Genomic DNA, 20,037 nt, shown 5'->3' on the forward strand with positions numbered 1-20,037 from the left:
AGATACCACCCACTAAAGGTAAAAAGAACATAAAGTTTAAAAGACAAAGTCAAAAGGATACAATGATGTTTAAGAAATAGAACAAAAAGAGATGACTAATAAAGTAACAAAAGCAAGAATACAGAAAAACAGTATTAAGTAGAGACACACAAATGGTCATGTAAGAGTGAAAAAGAAAGTGGACATGACAAGTCACTTTGGTGTGAATCAAGTATGTACCGTAAGCCCCCTGTTGGCCCATCACCATCAAGGTTCACAACCACCGACCTCAGAAGTGGAAAGATGCATTGCAAGAGCTCCATCTGAAAGGGAATGAAGTCTATGGTGGCAGCACATATTTTTCTGCTGTTATAGGTACAGATGGAAAAGGCTCAGAAGTTCACTAGAAACTAAAACAGAACTGTGTGCACTGATTTTTTTTTTTAATTCAAGAAGGATGACTCTTCAGTTTTATAAAATTCTTTAAAATATACTGACATGAATGCCTAGTCAAGACACATGCCCAACATCAGATTAACATCTTTGGAAACAAGAAATAAAACAAAACAAAAATATTCCTCAGGTTCGTTTATTTTACTACTTTATTTCCTGTGCAATGAGTATATTTGCAAGTCTTCTGCATATATATGCAAAGGAATGGTAAAATTCAGTGCAGTTTGAATTAGTTTCAAAAGTCCCAATAAGTGAAGTAAATGAAAAAATAAAATTCACACTTCAAAGAGAACAAACCTCGGGTCTACTGAATCAAAAATGTCACAGGGAAAAATAAGTTCACCTGACAATCCCAACCCCCTTCAGCTGTAGGTCACACCCATGATGCCTCCTTAAGACTACTTTGAAGAAAAAATCAAAATTATACAATATTCAGCATAAATCTAAAGCACCTTGAATTTACTTCTTAATTAACCAGCACCATAATTCAGGAGTCCATACTTTAAGTTGCTACTAATAAAGAGGAGACTTAGAGGATAAAAGACTAACATAATACCTACTGGTATTATTCACGTTTACAAAAGGAACATTGTAGTTTTTCAAACAGTTATGTCAAGTTAATACTTAATATTTACATAATATAAGGCTTAAACTGTTTTATGAACTGTAATTAAAGTTAGAAACAAATCAGAAAGACAGCGCACCTTAGGGAACACCCTACCATGTGACTTCACTTCGGGAGTTCTTTTACCTTCAGTGAAAGGAACGTGAAATAATAATATGATGTACTTTCATTGCTCAGTAAAGGAAAACTCAGATTACCCAGAAACCTTTCAAAGATGTTTTTATATACAGTTCTTCTGAATAGATTATAATACATTAAATCATCAGATAGCAAAATTCAAGCAAAACTTCTATACTTAAGGTTCTTAAAATAGCATACTATTCTCTTGGTATTAATTTAAATGGTGAAATAGAATGTCTCTATTGAATAATGAAGCCAGGTCAAAACTAGATCTCAAGATTTTCATAATAATCTCTTAGGTTTAGCTATCACAAACTGAATTTGGGATTTGGGGATAGATGCCAACAGTATTTAAGTTGGTATATCTATGTATATGGCATGCATTTATGAATGAATCATTTCTCCCTCTATGTCAGCAGCTTTCATACCTCCAGTAAAGTCCTTTTGTATAATCCATAACCTCCTGTGGGATTGTGAAAAACTGGGTGATGGATTAAGAAATAAATAAACCACCTCAATATAACCAAACTTTATTAAAACAAAGCTTAAAGATATTGCATGGAATCCCCCTAATTCCATCTCCCATGACTTGAAATTTATGTCCTTAAATGGGGCTAAACCAGCTGTAGTTTCCTTCTCATTTACCCCCTGTTTACACTGCAAAGGAAATGAGCACAGCCTCTATGATTGTCCCCAAAGGAAAGCGTCCCAAATGCGTGTAAGTGGGAGAAAATGCATTTCAATATTGCACTGACCTCACCCAGATTACCCTTTCAGTGCAGAAATTTAAGTATGATAAATTATACTCATTAACTTATTTAAGAATTTATCAGCAAAAAGTGAAAAACCTTCTGGACTATGATCAAATAGTGCCTGTACATTTTACTAGATACTAATTGGCAGAACCTCACTGTTACATAACTAATTTCCCTTTGAAGTTAATGGTTTCTCTAACAATCATCCTCTTTTTAATATCTATTATGATCTTTTCCTATCAAATACAAACGAGATATAGCCTAACTTTATCACTATGTCATTAAAATTACTAACATGACCTTGTTCTAATACATTTAAGATTCATTTAAACTCATTAATTTACATACTACAAATCTCAGTCTCCTTCCTTATTAAATAGGCTAGGGGTTGTTTTTTTGGGGTGGTTATGATTCTCTTTAATACATTTATTAGTAGTAAAGTAACTTATGGCTTTTTATGAACATTATTTGAATTTAAAAAGGTAACTTTCAAAAGTTCTTCCCAGGATGTCATTATAAACTAAATTTTGCACAAAGTTACTTCAAAAGTAAAACTTGACATTGATAGTTCTTTTTTTAAAGTATGCTAAAACTGAAAAATATATGTTATAATTATTTTAAAAAGAAGCCCAAATCCACCTAAAAAGTTTCTATTTTTTAAGTAGATAAAATAGGTAAGAAACTTTAAATAGATAAAATTCATTAAATCACACTTTCTTCTTCCACAATAATTTTATCTTCAAATAAGGTGAAATACAGGCCTAAATATTTAAATTAAAACTTCAGTAAACAAGACATTTTTCCACTTATATCTTATTTTAAAGCTTCAAGAGTTAAGAATGCAGACTCATGAGATACTTAAGTTTGTTTCACATAACTATGTCTTTCTTCTAACTTTGTGCAGTGGGCAGGACTTTTGTGTACTTTGCATACCTATATATACCTCTCACCTAGAACATTGCCTAGCAGCTAACAGATGTGCAATGAATATCTGCTGAATAAATGGTTATGCTACAGAAAAGCATTTAAGATAAAACAATCATCTGAAAGGCAATAGTAATCCATCAGTCTCTTTCCACAATTACCGCCCAATATGCTGCGTATGCTAAGGTCTTAGAACTAATCATTACCTACATAATCCCAGTTTTTCTAGTTGGAACAACAGTTGAACAAAGATAACTTCCTGATACTAAAAAGAAAATACTATGAAATTTTAAAAAGAAAGCTTAGAAGCCAGCATGTTCTAAAACATTTCTTGGGATATAAAAGTCTCAGTAGAATACAAGTCATAAATATTATTGGAAAATCAGGACTGACGCTATCTTTCCAGGTTTAGAAAAGTAATTCAGAAGAACAGCACTCTAAAAACACAAAAGATTTGTCAGAGCAGCAGTGCCAGGGTATTTTACAGTAATTCCAAATTGCCTGTGGCATCTTTTTACTGGTTTTGGGTACTGTTTTAGAGTTAAAAGGAACCAATATGGAAACGGCCTGCAGGGAACACAAAGAGCAGGTTTCCTTTGCCCCTAATGTTCTCTCACATAGTGGTCAGAAACATAAAATCATATTATGGTTTTCTCCCTACATAGTTTTACAAATAATATGAGATTCCATAGTGCTTCATCTACTTTGGTAAAATAAGGAAAATCCTGCAATATACAAAGGAGAAAACTGGAGCATTTATTCAGTTAAGAATGAGCTGTGAATCTCACATTATGTGTGATAATTAGAGTTCACTCTAATAAAGACACTAAAATCAAGACAGAATATTTTACCATAGTTAAAAGAACCAGGTTAAATCTAACTAGAACAAAAAAAAAATCAAAGATGACATAACAAAAAGTTTGTAGATAATTTTGGAGAAAATAAAGTATTTAGTCTTAATAAGAACATAAAATTTCATCATCTAAAAGATCATCACTGAGTAGTATGTTCTGGAAGTAAAAAGGTTTATCCAGAGAGAAGGGGAAAATAGAAATTTGTCTACAGACAGATTTAGGCAAGTAATTCTTAAACTTTGTGAGAAAAATATTAACACTTAGATTTAAACTACTAACTTGATTTTTATTTTAATTTTCCTTACTAGACACTATTAACTTACTCATTGGGTCCCTCAATATTTTCATGCTTTTTATTTAATAATTTATCCTTACACCTGTAAGAGATAATACAGGAAATTGATTTCTGTAAAGGCTTTTGGTTCATATGCAGGCTTTTTGGTTATTTTTCCTGCAAATTATTAAAAAAAAAATTCTATTTGTGATCATTGCTACATTTAGGAAAACAAGCGGTTTTCCAAAATCTTGTGCCAATAACAAACATAAACCTTAATAAAGTATAAAATATCATTTCACAATTAAAATAGTAATGTACATATGTAGCCCAAGAGTTTAAAAAATTAAAAATACACAATCCATAGTGTGAGTGAATAATTGTGCTCAGGCTTCTAACAACCTCACTATACCTTTGCAGCCCTTTAATTTTTCTAGTATGATTTATCAGTTAGAGTTACCTTATTAGTATAGCAAATGTTTTACTTTAATTAACTTAAAACTTGTTACAATTCCCCAGTTACAAAAAGAAAAAGTGCTCACAGACCCCCAACATCAGTACTCTCAGAGGCTAAGAGAACTCTACACTAGTTCTACCCTAAATGTACTGAGAGTCACATGACTGTTTTCCTTCAGAGGCTTTCTACACATACATAGTTTTTAAAAATGGAGAAGGGTGAAGATACGTTAAGCCAGTGGCTTCTATATATCAAGAAGGAACTGCTTCTACAACTAAGTCAATTAGTTATGCAGATAAAGAAGATAGGATGATCTTTTATCCTCAATAACAGTGTTCATAATCCAAAAATATTTTTATATTAATTTATATAAAATCATAAAACATCAACAATCCTTTGATTATTTGCAAATAGGTGAAAAGAAATCCCAAAATCTCCAAAAGATTTAGTAACACTCTCCTGCTTCTTCCTGCTAGCAAAATATTTCAAGTATCTTACAAAAGGTTTTTAAGTTGACTACAGAAAAAGTAAATAAGTTAAAAAAAAAAAGAACAGCACAATGAAGCCTAGATGAGAACTCACAAATAGGTAGGGAGAATATGAAAGGACTGCCGTGGTTCAGAATCACTACATGGGCTGTGGTACGTGATAAATTTATTGTCCAACTAAGTTTACAAAGACTTAAAATCAATAATAAAGCAATGAGGACTATTAAGGGGGAAAAAGGAAAAGTCACTGACAATAGAAAGAAAATGATCGCTTCAGTACCAAACACCTCTGAATGGAAGAGCTACAGTGAGGAATGAGAAACGTGCTCATCAGTTACACCCACTCTGGAACAGAAAAAGGAAGTAGAGAAGAAAGTAAGGAAGGAAACTTAAAATTTTCCTTCAGGAAGAAAAGAATAAAATTAATCTCTTATTAAATCTCTTAAAAATTTTTTTAAAAACCCTAAGTGTAAAAATGTTATTTTGACTCTCTGACCATAATGGCAAAAACACTGGGATCACATGATGATTAGCAAACCAGGGCTCAACTTCTAGGAATATAGTCTCAATAAATACTTTTAGCATCAAAACTAGATTAAGGTGTGAGTATTATGGAAAAAACAGAATAAAAATAGTCATCATATGGGAATCAAAAAGGCAAAAGATACAGATATATCAAGTTTCTCTAAGAAAAGACATAAATTAGATATTGGTGTTATTTCAGTCTTTTAGGGAAAAAGCAGCTGAACTTTAGAGAGTGAGAGTGAAGGAAAGGATCTTCTAGGTAAACATTTAGACCATTAGTAATGTTATACTGTGAAAGATGAAACAATAACTTATCTAGAAAATGATCATTTTTCTAGAATAAAAAGGTAAAGAATAAAGGACCATGGCCCCAAACATGATTACTGCTACTAGGTTTCTTGTTGTTTTATTTATCTTTTTTTCAGTGGGTGGTACACTGAGGTCATGACAGAAAAATGTAGAAAGACCAAAACTAAACTAAACTAAAAGCAGCTCATGAGAAACCAATGTATGCTTCTCTGATGACGGCCACTGTCAAGATTATATGGTGTCCTAGTATCCTTTATACTTTAGGGAAATAGCAACAAACTAGGCTTCTAGTGGTAAGTTTAGTAACAGCTATCCACAAATAGGAGAAAGAAATGAAAGAAAATTTTATGAAATGAATTCTAATATGACTTGTCCTGTTTTTGCTTAAATGAAGCTGAGAATCTATCTATGTAAAGTCACATAAGTCCTGCATAAAATGGACTTCATGAGGCCAATATGTCCCAAATCACATTAACAAAATCATCACAGCTTTGACGTAACATTTGGCAAAAAATTAATCAAATAATTCTTAAACAAAGATATTTAAACTTAATCTGCACATACATATAAATATATGTGTGGTAAATGCAGTATGAGTTCATATATAATTTAAAGTGTTTTTCTTAATTTTACATGTAACTAAAATAATAAATATACACATATTCAACAGAGATTTAAATTTGACAACTGCTGGACAAAATTTAGTCAAATTTAAAGTAACAAACTGGGAAAGAAAATATGCATAAAAACACATACATATTTTTGGCAAACATATAAATAAGGGCACCTATTTCCAAAGCATAATGTAACAAAGCATTATACAAGAAAAGAAACTCTAATGTATTCATTTTTATTGTAGTTCAGTGTAATTATTAAATTAAAATCTTACTTTAGGAGTAGCCAGTTTTAAGCAAATTCAAAATACATTTCTACTGGCAAATTTTGTATTACTGTGACTAATCTTTTAGAGCTACACATTTCCTTCAAAACAGCCTAAGCATCTGCACAGAATGTGAGTCACGTACCCACGCCTCTGTCTGAAGGGGCCTGATGTTGCTCAGTAGCACCTCTTCATAGTTTCCATAATCAACGAATTTAACAACTGCTGTCATACCCGAAGAATGAAGAGCTTCAACTTCTGCTCGGTAAAACTAAGGAGACAGAACAGAGTTTTAAATATGATGATCAACATTTGTCTACAAAGCGTACTATTTGATGGAAATGTAAATACTTAAAATGTTACTATGTTAATATTTTTGAAGGCTCATTTTTAAATTTTTATTGTGAAATGATTGACACATATCACTTTATTAATTTTAGATGTACAACACAATGATTTGTTATGCGTATGTATCATGAAATGATCACAATAAGTGCAGTTAGTGTCCATCACCACAGTCACAAAATTTTTTTCTTATCATGAGGACTTTTAAAATTTTGCTTTCTTAGCAACTTTGAAATATACAATATTTTAAAGAAAATAATTTTAAAAGAATAATATTTTTAAGAAAGAAAACTTACCTTTGGATAATCATAAATTGGCTAAGAAAAAGAGAGAAACCCTCTTACTTATATGATTTCTGACATATTCTGAGCCCTTTAAGGCTATAATAAGATTTCAAGACAGAACTAAGAGGGTTAGTAAAGAATATTCACATGGTAATGGATGTAAAAAGAATTAGTATTATGTTTTGTTGTTAGCTATTGAAGCCCTTTGACTAACATTAGTAAGACAATTTTTATGTACTAACCAGAATATAGAAGTATGGAGCAATTTATGCGAAAAACAGAAATATATGGCAAAAATAAACCTCAAAGAAAAAGGCTCATTACTGTAGTCATACAGGCAGCTGTGGTGAAGTAAGGCTGTCAAGTCAGAAGTAAGTACGTTATTATATCCAGGATTTACAGGATTTGAAACATTGTAAGACCAGACACTTTTATTTCATCAGTTTACCCAGTGTTACTCGGCTCCTAGAACTAATGCACATTAACAAACTCCAGAAACAATTTATATAATAACTACAATTTAAAAATTTATCTGTTACAGTAACTGGGAGTAGGTCAGCTGATTGGAGTACTCCTTCCACTATAGGTCAACCGATTCAGGACTCAAATTATAGGTCTGAATGTTGCTTAGTGAACACGAAATGGAAACAAAAAACTATTTACTATTAAGGAATATTTCCTTCAAACTAGGGCAGTTGGATGCTTTACCGTAACACTATCTACTCTAACAGTATCCCTTAAGGTAAGGGAACAGGATCCTACGTGACCGTCCCAGGACAGCCACCCCCACCACCCATGTCCTCCACTGCCTCTTATCTATAGAAAAACTTTAGCCAAAGAATAAATTTAATCAGAGAAATGAGAAAATGCAAAAACAAAGGAAAATAGTCAAGCAAGACAAAATAACAGTTTAGCCATTAAGTAAAGTCAAGGACCTTTAGTTTCTTCTCAAGTGCTATAGATAACATTCTGAGCCATATCCTTGAGATGTTTTGCAGATACTGAAACCCCCACCAGGCAGAAGAAGTGAACCAAATGATGACCAGACTGTAGCCATGACATAAGCTGCCCCTTCTTACACAACTCCAAGAGCTGGCCTCAAGAAAATAGGAGCAAACTCACCCTGAAGTTGAAGGTTTGGAGCTGAAGATTAATTGTACTTAAGACAATCAAGGGGGAGGGTATAGCTTAAGTGGCAGAGCACATGCCTAGCATGCCTGAGGTCCTGGTTTCATTCCCCAGTACCTCCACTGAAAAGATCAAATAAATAAACTTAATTACCTCCTCCCTGAAAAAAAAAAATAAGTTTAAAAAAAAAATCAAGATGACACTGATCAGACCACCACATGACCAATTTCATGATGACTATCACAGATGACTGTGCTATTCTGAATGAACCATCCCCCGCCCCCCACTGCCTGTACATCCCTGAAACTCCCCTTTAAAAGCTATTGCTCCCTGACCAGCAATGAGGAGTTGGTTTGGGGGACATGAGTCTAACTTCTCCCCAGGATGGCCAGATTCCTCAACAAAGTTATCTTGCCTTTTACGCAAAACTTGTCTCTCAAGTATTGGCTTTTGAGCAAACAGCAGCTGAACCTGAGTTCAGCAACATAAACAGGCTCACCAAAATCAGAAAATGCTAAAGGTAATAAAAATTCTTACTCTCTACATCCTCCTAAAATAGTGGTTACCTTGGGTATACCAGGAAAGAATCTGTTTTCACTGATTAACTAATATACTTCATACTACAAAAGTTACTAAGTTAATCCATGGTCTGGATGCTAGCTAGAAATACCATGCTAGAATTTTCCATATCTTAGAGTTCTTAATATACATTCCACCTCTCTCCCTTCTTCCTTTATTTTTTAGCCTTACATTTCTGTGTTCTGTACATTGGACCTACGTTTCAATTGTAAGCTTCTCAGATAATTATGTCAGTTCAGGTAAGTTCAACAATGACAAACAGTTACAATATATCCTAGGAAAACAAATAAGCTGACATCCTTTCAGAAACTTACAGTTTAATAAAGACAACCTCTGTAAAAAAACTGACTTCTATACAATGTGTAACGTACTGCAATAAAGGTGTAGTGACATAGCACTTAATAAGGCTGAGGAGTTCAGGAAAAGCTTCTTGGGGCAGATGATAATGGATACAGTCTTCAAGGATGAAGAGCATTTTGCCAAGTTAAGAACTGAGTTGTTTCAAGGAAAGTTACAGAGCATAAAGCATAAAACATGAAGATGAGTGTAAGAAATGACTCTTTTAAATTAATTGTGGCATGATGCGACAAGAAAGGTCAACCAATAGGACAAGAAGTTAAGGGCTAGCAGACAGCGGCTCTATACGCATGCTAGAGGCTGCAGGTGAAAGGTTTTAACTAGGAAGAATGACATGCTCTAAAACCAAGATCACAGTGGTGGCAGTTTCAATGACAAGTTTAAAAGGAATAAGACTTAAGAAAAAGAGACTAATGTGGATGTTGTTACACTATCCTAGTTGAGAGGGCAGAAAGAGCTGAACCAGTCATAGCAGTCAGCAGGAAGAAGGAGCATTGTCCCAAATGCTCGGATCCCTCTATGGAAAAAACTTGAGAGAAGGCTACATACATATCATGAGGAATGTTTTAAATGATATTGATAATTTACCTCCAAAACATCATTAAGATGATATTAAGATTATGATTTCTTAAAACAGTTATAGCCAATGCTTTTCTTAAATCTTTACCCTGGTCTCTGGCTAGAACATTGGAAAGTTGCCTATTCTTGATAAAACACTTAAAAGCACTCTCTTAAATTAGCTGGTTTCAGTAGATAACTAATGCCATCTTTTTCAGAGTGAGTATTATTTATCTTGTGTGCTTAATGGTTGATCTATACAGGGTCCACAGTCCCTCACTCTAGGCTGAAAGTACAGCATCCAAGTAAAATCAAAGTAGTCACCTTAGAAGATCATCCAATTATTCTACACTCTAAAAGCTCAAAACAGTTTGGGAATTATTAGGTACTATCTTTCAGAAACTATATGATATTACTTTGAATATATCCAGCAGAGGCAATAGATGAATTCAGTACTATCAATATTATGAGACAATTACAAGTAAAAGCAACGCTTCAAAGGGTAAGTCTGGTATTAACAGTTGGGGTATTCATGCAGACGCAGGGCTGGGGTCTGGTTTGACCCTACAGACAACTGTGGCTCCAAGTGTGACCACAAGTGACTACAGTGGGTCCTAGTGCCTGACATCAATGGAGCTGCCCTGGTACCCTTGTGAAGACAGCACATAAGGGACACTAGGGCAGGTTGCCGGCATTCCTGTGGTTGGGGTGGGGCCAAAGGCAGCACCAACAAAATGTGCTTTGTGAGCTCACACAATGGGTGACACATAACACCACGGAGGGCACTTCCTGGTGGACAGCTCCTGAGGAGGGATACTCAGCGGCTGCTCTCCCAGCAGAAGCACTCTATTCCTACCCACCATGAACCACAGCTCAGAAATGGATCTGGGATTTCTACTCCAACAACAGGGGAGCAGACCCAGCCCCTGACAAGGCTAAGACAATCACAGAACAAAGAGGAAGCCCTGCTCAACATTCAGGGTAGGCTCTGGTCACCACAAAACCAGTCACACACCCCACCAAGGGGATAACAGCCAATACATGCAGGAAAGACATGGCAGTCATCCATAATAAAAACAACCCTTGCAACAAAAATATTAGACACACATAGACTATACAGGAATGTTTCCACAAAAAAGTAGCCCTTCAAGAACAAAGCAGAAAACTGTTACTCCTAAATTCACAGGGTTAGAGAAATATAAGTAAAATGAAGAAGCTGAGGAACAACTTTTAATTAAAAGAACAAGAGAAATACCCTGAAAGAACAAACAATGAAATAGACCTCTACAGTCTACCAGAACTTGAGTTCAAAAAGGAGATGATAAAAGCACTGAAGGAATTAAGAGAGGCTACTGACAGAAATGCAGATGACTATAAAAAGGAACTAGAAACTATAAAAAGTGGCCAATTAAAATCAGAAAACTCAACTGCCAAGATGAAAGCCGAGCTAAAGGCAAGAAATAGCAGACTAAATAATAAATAATGCACAATAATGAATCTGGAAGATTAAATAATGGAAATCACCCAATCAGAACAGCAGTAAAAAAAAAATAATAAAATAAAATAAAATAAAACAAAACAAAATAAAATAAAAAAAAAAGAAAGCAATATAAGGTACCTATGGCATGCCAACCTATGCATAATAGGGGTCCCTGAAGGAGAAGAGAGAGAAAAGGGTACTGAAAACATATTTGAAGAAGTTATGGCTGAAAACCTCCCAAACCTAAAGAATGAAACAGATATCCAAGTACAGGAAGCACAGAGGGTCCTGAACAAGATAAACCCAAACAGTTCTATACCTAGACATAGTAAAATTAAGATGGCTAAAGTTAAAGATAAAGAGAAGATTCTAGAGGCAGCAAGAGAAAAGGAAAGAGTTAGCTACAAAAGAACCTTCACAAGGCTATCAGCTGATTTCTCTACTGAAATGTTGCTGACCAGAAGGGAGTGACAAGATATATTCAAAGTTCTGAAAGAGAAAATCCTGCAACCTAGGAAAATATACCCAGCAAAATTTTCATTTAGAATAGAAGGAGAGATTAAGAATTTCTCAGATAAGCAAAAACTAAAAGAATACAGAAATACTAAACCTATCCTAAAAAAAAAAAATTGAAAGGCCTGCTCTAAATAGAAAAGAAACAAGAATCTTTAGAAAAAAAGAAAATCACAATTGGAAATGTGGTAACTACAATAAACAGAAAAAGAATAAACATGACGATGTAAAAGAGGACATCAAAATCATAAAATGTAGGAGAGGGGAACAAGAAAATGTAGATTTTTGTTTGTTTGGGATGCAGCAAAAGCAGTCCTAAGAAGGAACTCCATAGCAATACAGGCCTTCCTCAAAAAACAAGAACAATCTCAAATAAACAACCTAACTTATCATCTAAAAGAATTAGAAAAAGAACAAATGAAAACTAAAGTCAGCAGAAGGAAAGAAATAATAAAGATCAGGGAGGAAATAAATAAAATAGAGAATTAAGAAAACAATAGAAAAAAATCAATTAAACCAAGAGCTGTTTTTTTGAAATAGTAAATAAAATCAACAAACCTCTGGCCAGGCTCACCAAGAAGAAAAGAGAGAAGACACAAGTGAACAAAATAAGACATGAAAGAAGAGAAATTATAATACCATAGAAATATGAGAAATTAAAAAAAAAAGAGAATACTATTAATAATTACATGCCAACAAATTGTACTGCCTAGAAGAAATGGACAAGGGCTTATAGAAACATACAGTCCACCAAATCTGAATAAAGAAATAGATAATTTGAAAAGACCAATCACTGGAAGTAAAAGAGACTCAGTAATAAAATCCCTGCCCATAGAAGTCCAGAACCAGATGGCTTCATAGGGGAATTCTACCAAACATACAAAGAACTCATACTGATCCTTCACAAATTCTTCCAAAAGACTGAAGAGGAGGGAATGCTCAAAAACTCATTCAATAAAGCTACTTTTACCCTGATAGCAAAACCAGACAAAGACACCATCAGAGAAGAAAATTATAGGCCAATATCTGATGATTATAGATGCAAAAATTCACGACAATATATTAGCAAATCAAATCCAACATCACATAAAAAAGATCATACACTACGATCAAGTTGGATTTATCCCAGGGACACAAGGATGGTGCAACATATGCAAATCAATCAACATGACACACCACATCAACAAAAGAAAGGACAAAAATCACATAGTCATCCAACAGATGCAGAAGAAGTACTGAATAAAATTTAGCACTGACTTATGATAAAAACTCTTAACAAAGTGGGCATAGAGGGAAACTTCAACATAATAAAAGCTATTTATGATAAACCTACAGCCAACATAACAGTCAACAGTGAAAAGTTGAAAGCCTTCCCATTAAAATCTGGAACAAAACAAGGATACCCACTCTTACCACTTCTATTCAATATAGTATTGGAAGTCCTAGCCATAGCAATCAAACAAGAGAAAGAAATAAAATGGATCCAAATTGGAAGAGAAAAGGTAAAACAGTAACTATCTGCGGATGACATGATACTATACATAGAAAACCCCGAAGGCTCCACACAAAAACTACTAGAGCTGATTACAAATTCAGGAAGGTTGCAGGAAACAAGGTTAATATACAGAAATTTGTGGCAATTCTTTACGCTAACAAGAAAATATCAGGAAAAGAAAGCAAAAAACATAATCCTTTAAAAAATCACATCAGAAACAAAATTAAATTAAATTAAATTAAAAACTTAGGAATAAACCTGACCAAGAAGGTGAAAGACTTATACGCAGAGAACTATAAAACACTGACTAAGGAAGTTAAAGACAATTTAAAGAAATGGAAAGATATTCCATGCTCTTGGATCGGAAGAATATTGCTAAAATGGCCATGCTACCCAAAGTAATCTACAGATTTAATGTGATCCCTATCAAATTACCCTGGACATTTTTCACAGAACTAGAACAAATAATCCTAAAATTCACATGGAATCACAAAAGACCCAGAATTGCCAAAACAATACTGAAGAAAAAGAATTAAGCTAGATGTGCATAACCCTCAGCTTCAGACTTAACTACAGACAATACTACAAAGCTACAGTAATTAAAACAGCATGGTATTGGAAAAAAAACAGACATGTGGATCAGTAGAACAGCACAGAGAGTCCAGAAATAAACCCACATACCTATGGTCAATTAATCTTCGAAAAAGAAGGCAAGAATATACAATAGAGAAAAGACAGTCTCTTTGACAAGTGGTGTTGGGAAAGTTGGACAGCCACATTGTAAATCAATGAACTTAGAACATTCCCTCATACCATACACAAAAATAAACTCAAAAAAGGCTCAAAGACTTAAACATAAGACAAGACAGCACAAACCTCCTAGAAGAGAACATAGGCAAAGCATTCTCTAATATAAATCATAGCAATGTTCTCCTAGGGTAGTCTACCAAGGCAAGAGAAATAAAAGCAAATATAAACAAATGGAACCTAATTAAATGTATAAGCATTTTCACAGCAAACAAAACTATAAATAAAACAAAACGACAACCTACAGAATGGGAGAAAATATTTGCAAATGATATGACCAACAAGGACTTAACTTCCAGAATATATAAACAGCTCACACAACTCAATAACAAACAAACAAACAAACAAACAAAAAAACCCAATCCAAAACTGGGCAGAAGACCTAAACAAGCATTTCTTCAATGAAGATATACAAATGGCCAAGAGGCACATGAAAAAATGTTCAATATCGCTAATTATCAGAGAAATGCAAAGCAGGACTACAATGAGGTATCATCTCACATCACTCAAAATGGCCATCATTAAAAAGTCCATAAACTATAAATGCTGGAGAGGGCATGGAGAAAAGGGAACCCTCCTACACTGTTGGTGGGACTGTAATTTGGTGTAGTCATTATGGAAAACAGTATAGAAATTCCTTAAAAAACTAAGAATAGATTCCTTACCGTATGATCCAGCCATCCCATTCTTGGGCATATATCTGGAGGAAACCCTATTTTAAAAAAGATACATGCACCCCAATGTTCATAGCAGCACTATTTACAATACCTAAGACAAGGCAACAACCTAAATGTCTATCAACGGATGAACAGATAAGCAGTTGTGGTATATATATACACACATACACACACACACACACACACACACACATATATATATACAATGGAATACTACTCAGACATAAAAAGGAAGGCAATAATGCCATTTGCAGCAATATGGATGGACCTAGAGATTATCATACTAAGTAACATAAGCCAGAAAGAGAAAGAAAAATACCATATGCTATCACTTATATGTGGAATCTGAAAAGAAAAAAAAAGAAGACTCAAATGAACTTATTTACAAAACAGAAACAGACTCACAGAAAAAACAAACTTATGGTTACTGGGGCAGGGAAAGGGGGGGGAGGGATAAATTGAGAGTTTGAGATTTGCAGATACTGACTACTATACATAAAACAGATAAACAAGAAGGTCCTACTGTAAAGCAGAGGGAACTATATTCAATATCTTGTAATAGTCTATAATGAAAAATAGGAAACGGAACATATATGTATAACTGAATCACTATGCTCCACATCAGAAACTAACACAATATCATAAACTGACAACTGACTATACTTCAATTAAAAAAAAAAAAGCTTTAGTAACAATCTTATTAGGTATTTGAAGGTTATATGGATAATAGCACCACCAAAACTATCTGACACATCCCAAGCACCTAACACTTAGCAGCTACTCAATTACGGTTTGTTGAATACTTAATATTTGTTGAAGAACTTGTCTAATATCTGAATTTGTTAGGTCTGTGATTATTCTCTGTTGCTTTATTTGTTTCTGGTCATTCATATACTTTCTCTCTCTCTATTTTTAACTACATCTCATAAATTTTTATAGGATGCGAGACATTGCAGATAAAATACCCTCTGAGGTTCTAGAAAATGTTACTTTTCCCCAAAAGAGGATAAACTTTTTTGGTGGGCAGACAGAAAACAAATAGATATCCTTGATCAGGTAAAGGGTTGATTCAACGCTTTGTAATGGCTTGTTTGTATTTTGCACTTACTACTGGGGCACAATCCTCATGGAATATCAATGGAAAGCCCAAGTCTTTCACCAAGCCTTTCAAGCATTATTGGACTTGAACTCCAATCATTTACTTCCTCTGCTGGTCAAGGTCACCATCAACTCCGCATTGTCCAATGCAAAATAAAAATTTTCCATCCTCATCTTAACTTTCACAGAAGCATCTGACAGAGGTGGACACTCCCTTCTAAGATAGACAACGTTAGTTCTATAAACTAGCATTGTTTTCCGACCACTTCACATTTTCTTGCCTCTACCATGTTGGAGGAACAGCTAAGCATAAGTAATCCCTCACTAGCCAAATCAAAGAGTTCCTGTATTTTGGAAAGTGAGTGGTCTCAGCTGCAAGAGTAGGAGTCTAGATAGTGAAGAACACTGGTACTTGCTTTCCACATCAGGAAATGGCCATGTGAAATAGTTCTAACCAATGAGATTGTTGGTATTTCTGGGAAGGCTTTTTTTTTTCTTGAAAAAAAGAAAGGACACAGCTAGTGCTGTCTCCTCCCCTGCTTCTAACCTTGAATAAAAACTTGACAGTAGAGATGCTGCTTCTAGACAAATGTCACCCCACATTCATACAAAAACCTTAAAAGACTATGCCATCTAGTTATACCACCCTCGACCCCTGCTTGCTGCTATCATCAGGTGACATCTAACACCCTGCTTGTGCCTCATCACTCACTGAACACAGTGGAGCCTGGTTCCTGATCCCAAGTCCTATAAGCATTTTGTAAAAGGTCCAACCACCTTCCCTAGCCTGAATTTCAGTTTCTTGAGAATTTCAGTTAATTTTAACTCCTTTTAGCCACACACATGGGCATACCCTTATCAAGTGAAACTACTCTACATATGAAATATTTTTTGACTTGATCCTCACATCTACTTAGGTCTCTCATACAATAATTCCCTTTCCTCCGTTTTCATTACCTTGCTGATATCTCCAGTCCCCTAACCACCCCACTGTTTTGTTAAGTGCCCCCTTGAGAATGAACCAATTAACAAAGTCAACACGTAATTATGAAATTCCTACACTATGGGAGGAGCAGGGCAGTAGAGGAAAACTAGACAGACATGTTCCTGCCGTCATGGAACTCAAAATCATGGTAGGGGAAAAAGCTATGAATGCAGGAACCAAAACGAAAAATAACAAATTGTGATAATTTTAGAACGTGAATAAGGCACTGATGTGTTTAAAGGACAGGTTTAATACTTATTAAATTATTTATTATTAGCTAAATAATTAACCTTCCTGCTGTTAATTTTTTTAAAGTAGACTGATCATGTATATTTTCTTTAAACGAAACCTGCAGAATTTAACTCTGTGCCACTCAACTGATTTTCTTCCTTGTGAAGCAGAAAGCAAACATTAATAGTTCAGTTGACAGTAATTTAAGTAACTTATCAATTTTACTTAATCATTTTTACAACAGTTCTCTGACATGCAAATGAAAATCAAATCTAACCTAACAAACTCTTAGAGGACTCCCAACCATCCATAAAAAATATTAAATATTTTGTTTTTCCTTTGATAAATTATATATCTACACATCCATTCAAAGACTTTAAACAAGTACAGTCATAGAACACAACTCAGTCCCAAGGCAATGGCTTTCTATGGTCTCACTATAACATTACATTCTGTAATATTAGTATTTAGTAACTTTACAGCATGCATACCTTGTTGTCTTCCCAATAAAGTGCAAAACATTCATCTCCAGGTTTCCACAGTTTTGCATACTCCATCGGAATGGATGATTCTAGTACTTTTTCTGGTTTAATTGGCCCAGATCTTCTTTTGGGCCCACTATTATAAAATATTTTATCATCATAGGGTGTAGCTGTGATGGGTCCTGCTGGTTTAATAGGTCCAACTCTCCTTCCCTTCAGTGGTGTTTCTGTCTCTCCATTCGGAACACCAATGAAATTATTTGTTCGGACAGGATTCTGGTAATCAGCATTTACATTAAAATGTTTTTCAATTTTTACAGCACTAAAAGCTTCATTATTTATTGTTCGTGGTTTCCTGTCATAAAAATGATCGGGATTTGCTGTTTGGTTTTCTCTTTTCCCACGTTTTTGATTATTATAATCTATGGATTCTTGAGGAAGTGGATTTTCTTTTGCCTCCGCGTAGGATGGACCTTTTCCTGATCGGCTTTGCATAGAGTTATCCCTTCTTTTAAATGCAGCATCATTGTGCTGGGAACTTAAAGGGTATGAAGTATCTTTAGTTCTCTCATATCTAGAATATGGTCTATCACATTTGATTCTCTCTTCAGCCCATACTTCAGATCCTGAAGAAGTACTTGGTCTTTCAGAACCTCGGTTTCTAGGTAATCCACTGCCTTCTAAAATTGCCTTTGAATTCTGGGTGTCTCTTTGAAAGCGAGGAGGTTTTTCATTTCTTGGCTGTCTGGTATCATTCCGAGGAAGGTATCTGGGTTGATTATTATCTTTTACTCCATTTTGCTCAGTATTTGACAATCTGTGTTGCCCTTGATGAAGCTGCTGCGGCTGTGATTTAGGTTCTGAAAAGTAGAAGCATATCATATGCATATTAAAATGGAGACTCTACATTAATACTTAATTATTAAACTATTTTAACATCTTCCACTATCTTCTCACCTCATTACCCTAATCCCTCTTTACTGCCTTAGAGTCCTGTATTTCTAATGCACAGTTAGCCTAATTAGCCACATTAGTGATATAAAGCATGAACCATGAAAAAATGGTGGATAATTCAGAAGTAACTTGTCTTTGCCACTGAATATGTGCATCGCTATAATATAGCTATCTATATTATGTTATCCTGGTAATTCATGTCCCAAGACGTTAATGAAATATAACTATAAACTGATAACTCAGAAGCTGCTATGAAGCCATGCAAGTACAACCCTTGCTCAACTCCCTTCTGAATCCCAGTCCCTTTTAAACATGTATAGTTATCACTGTCAGTCAAGTTCCAGCCTTTGCAGAAAAAACATTTCTCAAATCTTTCTGGATCTGGAATTGCTAAGTGTTTGGATTACAATTAGATGTCCTACTAAAGAAAAGAGTCAATAATTTTCTTGACCTATCAAACTAATTAACAGCAGGTACTACTTGGAAATACAGAAAAAATGTCAAAAATATGATTGAGCACAACAGTGCAGATAATGTCTAACTAGAAACCAAAATCAGTAACATGGTAAATATATACTCACAGATAATTTGAAGCCTATATTTCACATGGTGATTTTTATTCTACTTCAACTTGTACCATACTATTTCTCTTTCTTCTTCCATTGTTTCATATAGCATAACACTATTACCAAATATATTGACTGGCCTTTGGTGCACATGTCTTGTTTCTCTTGTCATACACTATAATCAATACACAGATCAGGATCATTCTTATATTTCCCTGGAATCACAATACTTCTTATCAGAGGCACTACTGACATTCTGGGTGATAATGTTTCTTGTATTTGCAAGAAAATTAACCTCTTTGACCTCCAGGTAGTAAACGCCAAAGCATTCTCCCTCAGCACTTCTAGTCACTATGGTTACCAAAACTATCTCCATACATTTCCAACACTCACTGGAGGAAAAGAGGTACCAGATAAAATGTTTAGATCAACAGGAATAAAGAGGAGACCTTTAAAAGTTCCTGAGAGACAAAACAAGTCAAGATAAAGATCAAGGCTCAAAACGACAAGAGACTTCTCAATAGAACAACTAGAAGCTAGAAGGCAAACTATACCTCAAACATTTTTTGAAATTAAAGGAAAATTGTTTTCTAAGTATAATTCTACATGCAGCTAAGCTACCCATTAACTGTGACAAAGAATAAAAATTTTTTAAATATGCAAGATCTCAAAACTAACCAAGACCACTTACAGAGACATTTTTTTAAAATCACTTTTCCCAAGATCTGCTTCATAGATATAACACAAATACCTTATCTTATTTTAAACCACAGTAGTCAATATTAATTTTTTCTTTAGAGAAAAGAAAAATGGACACAAATGAGCCTTTTCAGCAGAACACATGTGTTGGCATTT

The 20,037-nt window shown here is 34.4% G+C and overlaps 1 protein-coding gene across 2 annotated transcripts in view; it reads right to left on the reverse strand.

Annotated features, from left to right (window-relative positions):
* TDRD3 (tudor domain containing 3) overlaps positions 1–20,037 on the reverse strand; it is a 150,679-nt gene that overhangs the window by 28,343 nt on the left and 102,299 nt on the right. For both annotated transcript variants that reach the window (XM_064493109.1, XM_064493108.1), the window contains exons 11-12: positions 17,672–18,522; positions 6,789–6,914 (exon numbers count right to left, since the gene is read on the reverse strand). In XM_064493109.1, coding sequence (XP_064349179.1) covers positions 6,789–6,914; positions 17,672–18,522 — 977 coding nt within the window. The remainder of the gene's footprint in view (positions 1–6,788; positions 6,915–17,671; positions 18,523–20,037) is intronic.

Source organism: Camelus dromedarius, chromosome 13 (genome assembly GCF_036321535.1).
Source record: "Camelus dromedarius isolate mCamDro1 chromosome 13, mCamDro1.pat, whole genome shotgun sequence".
Taxonomy (NCBI): Eukaryota; Metazoa; Chordata; class Mammalia; order Artiodactyla; family Camelidae; genus Camelus; species Camelus dromedarius.